Below are 16,406 nucleotides of genomic sequence, written 5' to 3'. Positions count from 1 at the left end.
GGCAAAAGCCGAATTTTATGCTGAACGTTGTGTCCCAAAGAGTTTTATTTAAATAGAAGAATTTCTTCACTGAGTACCTTCAAACCTCGTCTCTGGTGTAATGCACTTGCTACGTCAAGTGCACTCACGGCCAACATGTGACCGTCAGATTGCATTGCATCGCTCTCAGCCGCACGAGACAAACAGCTTCCGATTAGTTTCCGTTCAGCATTCATGCCGACGAGAGCTTACTGCTGACGTGCGTTCGGGTCGCGCTTCCTCGGTTGACCGCGTGGCTGCTTGTCGGCGGGTCGGTTTGCAACACTCGTCTGGTGTACGATTGCGCACCACCGACCAAACAAGTGACTTGTATGCTCCGCCAAGGCAATTCCAAACCGTCAGTCATCGATGGAACGTCCTGGCTGACGGAGTTCACGTAGACAGGAGCGTACTAGCTGTAGTTTTGTGGGTGATTTCTGTGAGCGTTGCTTGTGCAGATATTCGTCGTTGGGAGGATCATTTGGAGGATCTTGGTGATTTACGAGCGTGTATTGTGTGTGTGTGTTGCATGCTTGCCGAGCATACAACCCAATCAATGTTACAGTGTGATAAGAAGGGTTTAAAGTAAATATTGTCTTTACTAGCGACAAGGTGACCAAAAAGCTGCCAGCTATCAAATCCCATAAGCTGTATTGATATTCACCTTTCGGTAGTTGGATGCCCGAGAGTGAATAGCCAATTGTCGGGGCACAGTGAGCGTTTTGAAACAGTGTTGAGATTTTGCATAATTTTACACAAACAATTCTGAAGCTGCGGGCATCATCCAGAGTTTCTGTGCTACCGTGTGGCGATATGTGATAAGACCGTTGAATGGGCAGCTTCTAGTCGATGGTCAGTAATTTTCGAGACGGATAATAAACGTCAGCCGCCGTGCAGAGGGAAAAGTTAGACAAGTGTTTTCAATTCTCAATCGTCCATTTTTTTCCCCCCATTGACCTTGACCATGTGGTAGGTTTTAGTGCTTAATTGAAAGTTGAGATTTAAGAAAAGAAGGTTAAAATAAAACCACAAAGTGCTACAAAATAAAAAGTAGCTGTGTGTGTGTGTGTGTAATACGTAATACCTTGGTTGGTTCGGTCTATTTCCCCATCATCATCATCCTCATGTCCACCACGTCCAGCTGGGACGATAGCGTGAAGATGAACAACCCGGCCTCGTCTGCCACAACACCGTCCGGCAACACGGTACAGACCGAGTCGACCAAATGCGGTGGCAGCTATGGTGAACCGTCCTCGCCTGTCGCGCTGGAGGAGGGCGTGTGTCCGCCGGGCAAGGTCGCGGCAGACTGTGCGGGGCCACTGCAAAGGCCGGCGACGCCACCTCGATCGTACCATTGCGGGTGGTTCGCGCTGCGTCCTCGGTGGATGGCGCGCTTCATGACACCCAAGTGGGCCCTGTTTTGGCTGTGCTGGGCCGGTGCCGTGCAAGGTAAGTGAGCAGATTTAGCAATGAATGTGGCGGGTGCGTGCGGTCGCAATATTTAACGCACGATGAAAGTCAGTTTCACCCTTGTGGCCGATGTGTGCGCGGACGAGCTTGACGGAGCTCGTGGGAATGCAAATTCGGATCACATTTGTTGTGCTAATATGTGACTGAAGACGAGTACAATTGTGGACACTTTATGCGCTGTGAAATGCTTTTTAGCTTGAATAGGAAGTAAATTGTTAAACATTTACAAACACTCGTTGAGTTTGCATTCTGAAGAAAATTAACCCAAAAGTATTTAGAAAGTTTTGGCTTATTTGTTTTTGTTAGAAATAATTAAGTATTTTACGTTTAATTTTTAGAAGTAATTAAATTAGGTTTTTAGACGTTTAACATTAAAAAAATTTTGATTTCTTTTTCTAGTGATTTTGAATTTTATTGTAACGCACGTCACTTCTCATTAAGAAGAAATAACGTTAGTAAACGGGTAACAGTTTATTTAATGTTTGTTTTACAAGTAAATGCCGCTAAATACCCAATAAAGTTCTGTTTGTTTGTAAAGTTGTAAAAAATATAGTGAAATTAGATAAAATGATTCACTGTCTTTTCTAGTTTTAACTTCTTCTTCTTCTTGGCTTAACGACCTCTAAAAGGTCACGCCGGCCATCGTAATGGCTTACTAGACTGCCGATACCACGCAGTTTAATAGTCAGTCCTTACTACGGGGGAACGGTCCGGATGGGATTTGAACCCCGTTCCTGCCGTTTGAAGACCGGCGCCAATGTCGACTACATCGTTGGGCCGCACTTACGCTGGTTTATACAGGTTTCAATTAAGATTTTATAATTTAAATATAGATCAGTGGTCTCAAAACTTTGCAATGCAAGGACCGTGCTAAATTCAAAAATTTCCTGATGGCAATTTTTAAATATTTTATTTTATTTTTTGAGTAATAACTTTTTTAAGAGATAAGCGAGCATAATAAGGCAAAAAAAAACTAGGAAGAAATGCCTCGTTAACTTAGTTTATACACACAGTCATCACATGCGGTTTTGACAATAAGGCCCAAGCCGTCATACTTAAAATAAATAAAAATAAAAACTTTAAAAAGAATTGTATTATAATTTTGAAAATCAGCAACCGAAAAAAAGAAATAAGAAAGCCAATCTGGAAAAAAAATTTTAGAATAAAATATTAATAAATTACAAATCAAATAAAAATTGATGATATTTTGGTAATAAAGTTAAAATTCTATTTAATCACTATTTTGTCTGCTTCTGCGCTTAGTTATCAAACAAATTTATTTATTTATAATTAATTATGACGGTCCAGTGCCGTATTGTTATATAAAAAAAAATTAACTACAATATTTTATTCCATTTGATGTTTTATTATGTACATACATTATCTTTATATGTTGTTTTAGTTAGAAAAGCACGTTGTTTATTTAAATTATTTAAAAGGTCTCCATATCTGTAAACTTTTGTGAGCTGCATTAGACACGAGGTCCTTACTTTTGGTTTTAAGGATAACCATCAACCAGAGAGATTACAATCTTGGGGAGAAAAAGTGATAAATTTTCACATCTCAATCGTTAAGATGTGCAAAAGATGAAAAGGACATTTATTAAACCATAGTCACAGCGTTTGAACTCTGATTGGGTGCCACCCATAGCTTTAATACGTAGTTTCATCTGCCAGTTTATCGTCCTATGAAACATCGATGTGCATTGATCGCCACATACATCATCATCGACCGTACTCGTAGTTCTCCATTATCATACTCGCGATCTGCAACTGACAACATCAACAATACAGTCTAAATGCGACGTTCCTTTTCTTCTCCGCCATTAAGCGGTGAAATTGAATTTAATCCCTGAAGGAGCAACTACCGCTCGAAGACGATGCGTTGGCTTCCCTTGCTGGCGACACAATTATCCTACACTTTGGAACTAGATGCCCCCGGAGCACAGGAGCTCTAGGACTACATTTTCCCTCTTCTTTTCCAACCACCATCAGGCCAGGGGATGGTTACGGTTGACAGATTCTTACGCCTGCTACCCCACACCGATCAACGTTATTAACACTCAAACATTACGAGGTGATAATCATATGCTGTTTATGCGTGTAAACAAACCATTTCCATTGCGAGGGGAATTTCCACTTTCCGGCCACAGTGGTGGAAAAATTAAATTGTGGACGCGTACTGTGTGACTTTTACACCCGCCCTTTCAGGTAGCTCGAGCATCTGGCGTGTACCTACCATCCTTCTGCCCGGGCTGGATGTTGGGAGATTACCCATCCCGTCAGCTGTTGCAGTTCGGAAGCGGACGAAACATTTACGAGGGGTTAGTAGGTTAACGTACAGCAAGAAAGAAAGCGTCGTAAATCGACGCTTTTCATGGTGATTGCATGTACGGCACAATATGCTCGAAACTAATCTCTCGACAATGGTACGCGCAGGAGGGCGTTTCGGAACCCTTCGGAATTCGGTGTTCCGAAACTGCCTGACAACAACTGACCCAAAATTAGCCTGTCTCGGGCAGATGCTCCCGCGGTAGATGAAAATCCTTATCCCGATTGTTCAATCTTTTGGTCCTGTCGACTTGTCGTGGGGACTTGTGTGTGTGTGTGTGTGTGTGGAAAGTTTTCGTCTAAAAAATTGACCCCGACCATCTCGCCGACTATTGCGAGATGAGGGCTGCCAGAAAGTTGCAACGTTAGTTTTCACTATCTAATCTGTAGTCTCCGGTCAATTGCACACTCTCGAGTGTGGTTGTGACATATTGAAAAGTTTCCAATCGCTTGCCCGTTTTGAGACTCGTTGAAGATTTTGATGTGTTCCGGGGCAAAACAAATCTCTAGTAGACGATAAAGTGTAAATGGTTTCCTTTCTTGGTGAAATTAGAAGTTTTGAATTTTGAAGTGTATTAAAAAACTTCAAATAAAATTCAAGTGTGGAGCTATACTAGGACGTATGAAGGCCACACTAAAGATTCAGGACCCTACTTATCTACGAATATTACGCTGAATGCTTATGCGTTTCTTTTTTGTGTGTGCCATTTCTGGCGTTAGTCTGAGACTCTGATTTTTCCACTTCAACAAATTCTCTTTTTCAATTTGTAAGTCTACTTACTCTGTACATAAGAATTAACACAGTTCTACCAGTCTGACGTACAGAGTACTGTCTATAAGTCTGCGAAGAGGATTGCCCAAAGTATCTGAAGTACCAGGTATAAATCAGTTCTAAGGGTGCAATTCAGTCATAGAAATAGGACTTATTTTTGACTAACATCTTCTATCTAATTGTTTGGGACTAGTTCGGTTGTTTGGGGCCTATTTGTCCAGTATGTGGTCCTGCAGCAGAGAAAATCGAATTTTATTTTTTTTTTATTTTTTGTATATTATATTTATAATATACAAACAATAATATAATATACAAAATTATATTTGTATATTATATATTATTTTATAGTTATATGGCAAGAAATAAGTCTGTTGTTTATATATGAATATTAACTTTTTGTAAGCATTTTGCATTGAAAGACGCTGTTCATCGTCCCACAAACCACCAGTCAAAGTGACTGGTTAAGATAGAATTGCCCTTGATGTGACTTACTATCGATATTAGAACTTATTTTTAATTTTTAAATTCCTAGAAACGAATGATTTATTGAATGTACAAAAATCGTGCATCAACATGGACAGAATTGTTCAACTATACAAAATATATCCATTTGAAACGTATGGGACTAGTCCAAATGACTGGTCCGGTAATTCTAGTGTTGATTGCAATGACTAATTCCTTTTTATGCGAAACTGCGAACGAAAATTTTTAATTTAACTTACTGTAAATACAGTCCGAGTTGTACCGCTAAATTTAATTCCATCACTCATGTTAAGAGCTTATTAACAGTATTGAAACTGTTTATTTACCCTGTAATTTACACACAAATCTAAACTCTACTAGCTACAATTTTTGCGATGATCAGAGCGGACACACAACAGGTTGCTGTTCAAGATGAGTTTATTTATCCAAATTAGCCGAGGGGCAAAAAAAGCAAACCATTGCATAATTGTACAATTGGGACATTAACATAATCGCACCGCAGAGAACCGTTGGCGGTATGGAACATGATTTATAGACCATTTCTTTCCCTGTGGATCGGTGTCGATGCTTAATGTTTATAAATGTGGGCTTCACTTTACGACCATTAGAAGTTGGTTTTAGAGTTCCATTCTTTCGTCAACAATCTGCCCAACCGGTAATGCCGAAAAACGCATGCTTTATTGTGCATATTATTCATTTCAATACATCAAATAATTTGGTTAAAATCACATAAATCTCAATTGCTATTGCCACAAGCTGACATCAAACACGCGCGCAACGAGAGGTGTTTCCATACGACTGAAACCTTCCGGCAAGAGGCGTGTTCTGTATGGGGGTTGCGTATATATCTCGTTCGATTAGTCCCGTTTTACGATCCGATTTTACGACCCATATGCACCGCATTTATGAGGCTTGCAGTCATTAGATAATAAAGAAGAAGTGTTGTGGCTGCACACCCGCTGGAGACAGTAAGCTGGAGGATGGTGGAGTTTAAAACTCGCTCCATTCATCTAGCACGATTCACGATACAAGCAGCAACAAGTGTATGCAGCGTAAAAATAAAAAAATAATCGTATCCAGTCCACCGGACGGGGACTGGTCATCCCATCAGCCACACGCAAACGTAGCGGAAGCGTGCGCCCAATAATGGTAATCAGTTGATGAATGATGATCATAAATTGATGGGACATTTATGAGACTTTAAGGTTCGAAATCACGTCCGAGGATTACTGGCGAATTGAAATGGCCGTCGTCGTATGGGCGGACGGTGGAAAATAGAATCACTAGGGAGGGGGGCACGGAAAATGTTGATAATAAAAACTGTCCCCAAAACTGACGTCCAAATAATGGACCATTTAGTGTTTTAATGACACTCCGTTAACCCTGCGGTTTGTGCAGCCTGTTGTTGACCCCGTTCGAGTTTCAACCGTGGAAGGTGTAGGGCTGTCCATGCTGTACGGATATTGGAGAATGGGTTTCGATGGGGCCCATATGTCCATATGTCCCCGGTACGGCTGCTATTAGCACCAAGTGCATGCTAACCGGGTGAAAAGTGCATCGGTTCGGAAACACCATTTAAATGAGGCTCGTGCACGTGGTGTCAGTTGTGATCGGCTTATTTATCACTTTTCCAAGAGGAGGCGGACAAAACGATGACCGGTCGAACGGTCAGTGGCGTGAGAAAAGCGGATGGTTAGGTGGAAGCGCGAGGTGGACGAAGTACTTCGCCCATTCTGGCAACCAGTCCAGTTCAGTGTGAACGAAGAGACGGTGCCTTGGGAGGGCGTAGGCAAACGGTCCATTTATCATTTCACGCTGGGACGACGGCGGCAATCGCACTTGAAGTGACAGTTGTCAGAACAAAGCGCGAATGGTAAGGCTGAAATAAAAACAAAACATAACAACAGGCAAACATACGCGCGCACGCACAATTCAGTCGAGCCCCGCAATTTTCAGGTTGGCTTTCCCAGTCCCATCCAGGGCTGTAAACAAGCCAAGTACAACGTGTCGCCGTTGTCATCTGATTGTTATTGCATTTAAAATGACAAATTTAATGAATTGGGAGCTGTCATAAATAATGGACAGGCAGGGCTTTGAGTGAGTGCACTCGTGCGCCACTGCACTTGTCACCGGAATAGGATTAGTAGTGTGATAGGAAAATGGTAAGTGGAGTAATAGAAAAAAGGTCCACTCTATCGGATGGACAGCAACAGTTCCACTGTATTATCTGCTTTGTTCATTCATTATTATGGTTCATTCAAAACAATGGATTAAACACGTCAAGTATTTGCTTTACATCGATAAGTATCGTAAAGCTTGCAGCTTAATTTAGTACCCAGCTTTACATTAGTGTATTAGGCAAAACTAGCAGGATCAAACTATCTTTTAAAATTTTATCTTACCTGTGAAATTTAATAGCAAATTGAAGTAATGGATTTTTGGAATTTGGAATCCCGGTCAAACTGATCAGGCTTGTTAGGAAGACCATGACCGTCACATGAACGTCACATGCCATGTGAATATGGCATGTGAATATGGATGGAAAACTCTCAGGGTCCTCTTTGCTACCACCTGCGTCAGGGAAATGGGCCCGCCTGTCTCCTATTCAACATGGCGCTAGAGAGGGCCATCCGTGACTCGGAGGTGGAGACTCCGGGAACCATCTTCTATAAGTCAACCCAGATCCTGGCAAACGCTGACGATACAGACATCATTGGGCTGCGGCTCTCCCAGGTAGCAGAGTCTTACCAATCGATCGAGCAGGCGGCTGAAATCCTCGGTTTGCAGATTAACGAGGCAAAGACCAAATTGATGGTGGCACCATCAGCGGCCATGCTAAGAAATCCGGAACTACGTGGGGGTGATGTACGGATAAGTGACCGCAAATTTGAAGTCGTCCGAAACTTCACCTATCTCGGGTCATTCTACAGCCTGAGTAAACATCTCACCTCAAAAAACATGTCGCGACGGTTGAAGCTGGGACCGTATCGTACATTTATAGTCTCAGTACTAATATACGCCTCTGAGACATGGACCCTGTCCAAAACAGACGAAACCCTCTTAGCCGCGTTCGAGAGAAAGATGCTCAGAAAGATCATTGGCCCCGTATGTGTGGAAGGACAATGGAGGAGCTGCTATAACGACGAGCTATACGAACTGTATGATGACCTCATCGTCGTGCAGCGAATTAGACTCGCCAGGCTCCGATGGGCTGGTCATGTTATACGCATGGCACCCGACGACCCAGCTCAGAAGCTTTTAGGCCGTCCACACGGACAGAGGTGGCGTGGTAGGCCCAGATTGAGGTGGGAGGATGGCGTGGAATCATCTGCCATCAAGGCCGGGATAACGGATTGGCGGATCAAGACCGCAAAGCGGTTGTAGCGCCTGATAAATAAGTAAGTAAGTAAGTAAGTAAGTAAGTAAGAAGTAACCTTCTTGTTTTTGTTCTTCTTCTTCTTCTTGACTAAATGGCCTACATGACCTATCATGTCGCTCATATAACTTATTGACTGGATTGACTAGAACTTATCTAAACATTTCACGTAACAGATCTATCACAAAGCTTAGTTGGTATAGCACATTCATTGTTAATATACATGGCCGTGTCACGAAATCATTCATCGACCATTAATTTCTGAGTACTAGAAAGACCAGAAACGCGAGGTAGATACTTCGTTTGTGGCACTACAACCTCAAAAAATTCTGGCCTGCCATTTCTGGCTTTCCCTGACATAGTTTATCCACAGCAGTCCTGCGTGTAGGGAGACGGCTTGGACCGGGATTTCGATACCAGATCTTCTCTTCTTCTTGGTTTAATAATCTCTGCTAGGTCAAGCTGCTGTCTTATTAATAACACTGGAGATGAGATTTGAATTCCGGTACTGCCGTGTGAATACCAGCGTATCGCCAGAAGGTATTGATTTATAGATGTATATTCCAGAGGACCCACTTCTTGGTACAGGAAGTCCAGTGTTTTAGGTTCACGATCACGTTCATGAATCTTCAAAGGCTATCTACTCATCATATTCAACTCCATCATCGAATCTCCTTTAACGCCTGTGTTACGTTCCATGAGAAAATATCTCTCGACTGTGGTGGAGTGTTGTAACCAAGATAGAGTCAAGTGATCACGGAATCAGTTGCTTCTTTTACAATATAATGGTGATGTTTGCCAAGGCTATTTCAGTTCCTAGTTGTGTCTCTTTGCATCTCAACATACCGGACCAGGAAAAGCGACCTCGTCAAAAACCTTGTAATTTTTCCCTTTGCTGTCTAACAAATCATCAAATTAGTGAAACAGTTGTCCTCACCAAACATTTCTTTTGAAAAAAATAGTTCTTTTTCAAGCAAGTGTCATTCGGTCAAGATTATTTTCGCATCCTGGAACTGTGCTTATTTTCCCAGAACAAAGTTTGCTCTTGCTTTTTCCACGTTTGACAAACCCTTTCAGCGTTGTTGTTCTCAAAATTCTAGCAATCTCACTTGCATTTTTACGTGTCCCCGATTTAACCTCCAAACAAAAGAAGGTTTTTGCTTCCGCATCGTTTTACGACTGTCATCACTGAATCGTTTGCTCTGAGTGTGGAGCACGCAGAACAGTGAAAGTGGCCCGTATCTGATTTATGCCATCGAGCGACATCTTCGCCGGTGATTTATCCTTCCGTGCCTTTCTCGCTGCTCAGCGGACAATACGACAACGTAACGCGAGCCGGGTGGGAGGCCCGGCGTTTACTGCAGATTCTCCGATTGGACCCATCTCACACTCGGGGCAAACATCGGGATCGGGGTGGTATATTCCAGCTTTTCGCAAATCGGATGCGTCATCGAGCGTTGCATGAGCGTTCCTGCTGTGGCCGTACACTGTCGTCCCGCCCCACGGCACTGTTCTATTTATGGGGTTTCATTCTAGTCCTGCTGCTGCTACTACTGTTTCGTGTTATTATGAACCCTTATCGCGATGGCAGTAAAGACGAGGGATGCATTTCCCGGGCCCTCGGTTCTATGGAGTCTTATTAAAACGAAGAGATCGCAGCCGCCCGATAGGACGCGTGTGCCGTCCATCCTCTGTGCGAACACTCGTGAACTCGTGGTGATGGCAGCTCGTGCCAAGGGGTTAGTGCGGTTTATTTGCGGCGTAAAAATTAACCTCCTTGGTCCAAATGAGGCTGAGGACACTTTCCCCAGATTTTGCTCGGGTGTAGAACAAGGGAGCGAGATTCTCAGCCAGCGGGACGAGTGGAGGAGCTATAAAAACAATGAACCAGCTCGTCTCAAGATATCAACCGCCTTCCTAGGACCTACTTTTGATATGTGTGCGTGTGTGCCCTTCTACTGCCATTCCAGCTAACAGCATCTTGAGACACGCTGCAAAAGGGATATACTTTTCGATGGGAGAAAATCGATGCCCTGCCAATCGCTGTTTGGCAAAGTGGATCGTAAAATGCTTTCCCCCGTCCGGCAAGCGGCGGTTGTCGTCGTTGGCGCGGAAAAACCTCACTCGCGAATACTCCGATTTTTACGTCGAGTCACGTTTATGTCATTTGTAAAGTGCCACGATTGACTACGATACACGCTTAAATTCAATCCGCCATTCCGGTGCTGGTGTTTTGGAAACGCTGGGAGTGGGAAGCATGTCAACTCACGGCGTTTTTTTCCCTCTCCTCCCCACTGGAACGGGTGTTTTAATGCACCCAAACACCTGCCGACGTATGAGTGTGGTGGCATTATGTTCGTTAATGTTGTGCTAAATTGTGGATCGTAATGTACATAAGCTTCGTTTTATCGGGTTCGCCGCTTCGTGCCGCGTTGGGGGAGTTGCTTCTTATTTAGAAGGAGGAATTCTATAAGCATTAACTTATGACTTTGCATCATGTGTTAAAATTCGTGCTTCGATGTATTGATAACTGCACTGTGGGAATTGTGCTGATGGTTTCATTTGCATCTAAGGCTATCGATTGTAAACTGTTATTCACATATAGAAAGATGTTAAAATACGGCATTGACCCACTATACTCATGCCCGGGATAAGGAAAAAAACAAGGAGAAAATGCCTTGAAAACTTTGTACATTATCAGCCCAGGAAGAGCTGAGAATACGGCACCAAGCAGTAATATTTAAATTAAAATAAAAAAATCATAATATCATAAAATTTATTTGGAAAGTAGTCAACTAGCATTCGTAGCTACAATTTCAATGTCAATTATTTATTTACCACCATAAAACCATAAAACATTGAAAATGTAGGAAAACCTAAATAATGAATGAAGATTTTACCTTTTTAATGTAAAATGAATAAAATTACACAAATATAAAACAAAGAAAGCAAGTAATTAAAAACCTACAACACTTCAAAAGTAAATAGGGCAATGGAAAATGTTGTAATAATACAAAACAAGAACAAAAACGGCTATTTATTCCGTTAAGACATTACAAACAATGTATAGCTTCGTAAATTCAACCCATCAAGCACGAAAACTAACTTTCGCTACGGTTTACAAAAAAACAATGCAATTTTTTAATAAATTATCGTCTAAACGTTTAAAGTAATGAATAAAACGAAAAAAAAAACTATAACTTACTAGAACCAGTCGAACTTTATAAGCAAAACAATTTTACATTAATTTATGAACATACACACGTTAAAGAAACGTTAAATAAGTTTAGTAAATATGCATACAGCAAATAATAATATTGATAAAATGAAGAAAAATGACAAAAAACTGTTGCTGGTAGAAGAAATTGTAACAAATGAATAACAAATGTGTACAAAATAAAATAAATAGTAAAATAAATAAAAAGTAAAGAATAAAATTTATTAAATGGAAATGAAATGTTGAAATGCAACAATATAATACATATAATAATCAACAAAAAACCAAAACAACCTATAAATAAATAAATAAATAAATAAACATAATATGGCCGTTTATTTTATGTTCAAGTCTTATCGTTATCCAAAACGAGCGATACATTTCCGATACCGTGCGCATTCCGATACATCCTTGAAACAGTAATGAGGAGTACATGGGAAAAGAAAATACTTTTTACCCTCCCCGAGCCAAGATTGAAAACAGAATTCCAAAAGCAGTAAACCGAAGAGCAGTAGGAAATGTGAAAAATGAACGTAATTGAGATTCAGAAGGTGTTTTACCAGCCCCCTGCTCAGCAAAGCAAATGTCGATAAAGTACGCGTACAGTTAAAAGATTGCATGAAATCCTCCAACTTATTGTGCAACGTGATATTTCCAGGGCTTCGGCCATTTTCCGGCTTTTCCCATCGTACCGTTCTCTTTCATCTTTGGCTCGAACACAACTGCACTGGGAGAAAGTGGCAAATCTTTCTTCCGGTGTAAAAGAAAAATCACCATTTCATGGTGCCATGGTGTACGAACGAATAGCGTGAAACATCTACCACCAATCTGTAGGAATTGAGGCAATTTTGTGGTCTGAAGTTTAAGGATTTTAAAACTAAACTGTCAACCCATAGCCATTTTTATGAGTGTTGACATCGTAACAAGAGGGAAAGCAACGCTAGATGCAAGTAAGAAAAGTGTGTACAATGTTCTAAAACGTAGCTTAGTGTCATGTCGAAGGGATTACTCCCAATTCCCCGTGCAAAATGGAAACAGGAGGGTCTGTGGATTGGGGGGAGGGCGATAGCGTAACGGACAAGAAATAGCCTGCGGTAGTTGACACATTTTTCCGTCCGTCCCGATCCTTTGACGAAGCATGAAAGGAACCCCAATCCCGTCTAGCGATCGGTGTGTTGTAGTAAACGGGCCAAAACGCCGTTTCAGGGCAAACATCGTTCCGCAGATGCAACAGTTTGATGCCGAACCACCGTGTGGCTTCCGGCAAGTGGGAATGTTTGCCGTTACGTCTTACGTTCGCACAAGACCGGGTAACTGGGTTCGAGGGTTTCCCCTTGTGGCAATTTTCACCATAAATGTGAAAATAGTGGGAAGGGTTTTTGGTCGTGGCGCGTGAGCTATTTGCCATCGACTTTTGCCGCTGGTCGGTTAGTGAACTTACGGCCCAAGTATGGCAGGAATTGGTCGTATCATGCTTTGAGCTCAAAATGATGCTGCTTATGGGGCGTTGCATGCATGTAGTAGCGGTTTACCAGTCACACAGTTCGTGGGAATATTATTAATTTTCTGCTTTGGATTGCACCCTTACACCACGCGTGCAGGTCAGCTTAGTGTTTCCTCAGGAAAAGATAGTTAAAAAGCCTTATTATAGCTGTAGCTTGTATCGAACTTTTTCTTCAGGGTGTTTTGTTTTAAAATAAAATCATAAAATATTGTGAAACAAAAAGAGAAGTTCAGTTCAGTTTTTTTTTGTTTGAAACAATTTCCTTGTTAAAGTTAATCAATCTTCAATGTTTTTAACCATATAATTTCCTCTTCTATTTCTAATTAGAAGGCTTTTTTACCATTTTTTAGATTAATGCTGAATACAGTCAGTTAGCATAAGTAAAGAGCACAGGACTTCATTTCATAAAATCTTAAAAATAAAAAGTAAAAAAGCTCCTAATATTAAAGGAATATTATTAAAATCTTCTCCAAGCATTCAAGGGATAAAAATGAAAAAGAAAGCTGAAAAAATGCAGACATAAAAATTTGAAAATCTGATAGAAGGTAACAAAATTCGATAATTGCCCCACAAACATAAAAAAATCATTTTTAAAACGAAAAAAATAACATTTTAGCCTCAAAAAGAAGTGAGGCTCTAGCAATACGGTCAGTCCGTCCCTGAAGAAATAAAAGAAAAAAATATGTATAAGGTTCTAAATACTGATTATTTCTAAGTAACGAATACTTGACTCAACAATAAGAGAATTTCTTTTTAAAAAAAAAACTATAATTAGTTTTTACTTAAAGATGCTTAAAAGGACATAAGATTCTAAGTGAAGATAAAAGCGAGATGAGATAAAATAAGATACAAAAAAAATAAATAAACAAAAAGAAAAGGAGAATAAGAAGCTCAAACATTTAATGAAATAAGAAAACCTACAAAATGTAGCACAAACAAACAAAACACAACCAACAAACCACCATCACAACCATCGACACGCTAATAAAACTTTCCCATTTAATGTGCCATCAAGCGGCGCCAATCGAAGCGCAATCACTCGAATTTTAAAATAGCCGTTGCTAAATCGGTGGTAATCGGCTGCACAACGCCGATTGTCGAACCCACATCTTATTTCCTTCCGGTTTCATAAAGTCATTAAGGGACAAGGAAAGCTTGTCAACAGACGTCACTCCCTTGCACGTCCTTTCCATCACTCTAACGCTCTGCTTTTCCATGCTTGAACGGATGAGAGGGAAAAACATAATTTTGGGCCGATTTGTGCTCGTTGGCATAGTATCACATAAAATCTAATAAACAGTCACATGGAGAAGAACAGGGCTTTCCTTACGTTATCTGATGTCTCGCCGGTGACGGATGGAAGTCGAGGAAAACATTGAATTACTAAGCAAGGGAGTGTAGTACCGCAAATAGCTTTCAGTTTAGCAATTTGGGTGTTTTGCGCGAAATTCGAAACGTAGGCGAATTTCTTATCCTTTTCATTCAGCTCATCTTTAAGTGCTCGAAGAATAGCGGCTTGATTGGCATATCACTTTGCACATGCAGTTTGCTCCTGTGTTTGTTTGCTTCCGTTGAAAAGCGTCCATTTATGCTGCACCGTGTTTGGTTTGCTTTTGCAACACTTTTGTTTCGCTACGAGTTTGTTTACCTCACTTTCTTTAATGTTTCCTTTTTTTCCCCCCCCAAATCGTCACACAGTTTGTTGACCTTTTGTTTTCACGCCTGCCACGTGGCCAGTTGATGGATTTATTTGGTTGTATCGATTCGAGTGCATCGGACCTGAGTGGTTGTGGGATTTTTGTTTTTCCTTTTGCTGCGAGGGCGCGAAATATGGGAGATTGCGGGTAGAAAATTTTCACAATTTAGCGATAAACAGGAAATTAAATTTTCGTTTAGCATAAATCGCTTACAATTTTACAATCGCTTCCCCACCCTCCCATGCAGGAGGGGAGTGTAAGTACGAAATTGCATTTCTGCTCAATCGTTCATAAGCGGAATGAAATATGAGGCCTATTTATGGACACGTGCTGCTGCTGCTGCTGCCGGCTGCTTGAATGGTGAGCTTGTTTGGTTAATATCTTTGCTGTTGCTGTGATGATCGAAGTGTGATTCAAACAACCGCAAATGGGAATCCATTTCCATGCGATTTATAAAAAGGATAACACTTGCTTTTGAATACTTGGAGTAGGGTTCACAATCGGATCTTCTTGAAGCAAACACACGTTTTTTTGTTGTCTCAATTGTTGCATGTTTTACAACATAATAAAAACATTATGATTGAAGTGTTTATCTTTGATTGATGTTTTCTTCTATTATCAATCCGCATCAAAGCACAAAAATGCGGAAATAGACTGGAAGGACTCAACTAAATTCTATTGGATAACTGATAATTTATGAAAAAGTTTGTTGGGGTTTTAGCAGTAAAATACATACAAATAACTTAATAAAACAATACGGCACTGGACCGTCATAATTAATTATAAAATAACTTAATAAAACAATAAAAAATATTTTAGAAATATTAATCTACAGAAAAAATAGCAAATAATATAAACAAGAACGAAAAAAACAGTATTAGACATAATAAAATATAAGAAAATAGAAATATAAACTGTTTGTGTTCCAAAAATTGAATCATCATAAACTAAAGCTAAAAACCCCCTTCTCTTGTCTAGTTAATAAAGCCCCAAAAATTGGCTATCAGATCAAAGAGATACAAGATTGTTGTGCAGCAAGCTTCACTGATGCGTCACGTGTATGTGTGTTCATATGAAAATTTGGGGAAAAACTATCATTTCCCCCAGTACTCGCATGTACGTTTGTCCCAGCATGACGCACCGCATGTCGCGATAAGGGAAAAAAAATATCGTTTTACCAAAACTGTACGAACCAACGGGCTGAAAACATTGTCCATAGACACGCCAAATATCTAACTCTAGCTCTATCGAAATCCGTTCCACAGTCAATCGGCATGTGGGCAAAGAAAATGCGTAAAATATGAACTATGATGTAGTATAGTAGCGAAATGGAGTCTACTGTAGAAAAATTGTCAATCAAGAAGAGGGGACGAAACGGCTGCTTGAATGCTTCCTGGGAGCAGCCAAACTTGTCGCTGATTCTGGCAGGGAAACTCGCTATAAGGTTAAACTAACTGACTGGTATAGATTCGTTTCCAGATAGTAAATGCTTGCCCAAATTCTTTACGATTAAGTGTCGCTTCTGAATGTGCTCTTGCG

At 40.7% G+C, this 16,406-nt stretch overlaps 2 protein-coding genes across 9 annotated transcripts in view; one reads left to right on the top strand and one right to left on the bottom strand.

Annotated features, from left to right (window-relative positions):
- LOC126564205 (sodium/hydrogen exchanger 7) overlaps positions 1-16,406 on the bottom strand; it is a 714,899-nt gene that overhangs the window by 150,580 nt on the left and 547,913 nt on the right. The window lies entirely within an intron of this gene.
- The window catches only part of LOC126565815 (solute carrier organic anion transporter family member 4A1), a 31,786-nt gene continuing 16,509 nt past the window's right edge, over positions 1,130-16,406 (top strand). Inside the window, exon 1 of the mRNA XM_050223025.1 lies at positions 1,130-1,467. Within this exon, the coding sequence (XP_050078982.1) occupies positions 1,143-1,467 (325 nt within the window). The 5' untranslated portion in view covers positions 1,130-1,142. The remainder of the gene's footprint in view (positions 1,468-16,406) is intronic.

The sequence above is a fragment of the Anopheles maculipalpis genome, chromosome 3RL, assembly GCF_943734695.1.
Source record: "Anopheles maculipalpis chromosome 3RL, idAnoMacuDA_375_x, whole genome shotgun sequence".
In the NCBI taxonomy this organism is placed as follows: Eukaryota; Metazoa; Arthropoda; class Insecta; order Diptera; family Culicidae; genus Anopheles; species Anopheles maculipalpis.
This window is presented reverse-complemented; position numbering and strand designations above follow the sequence as displayed.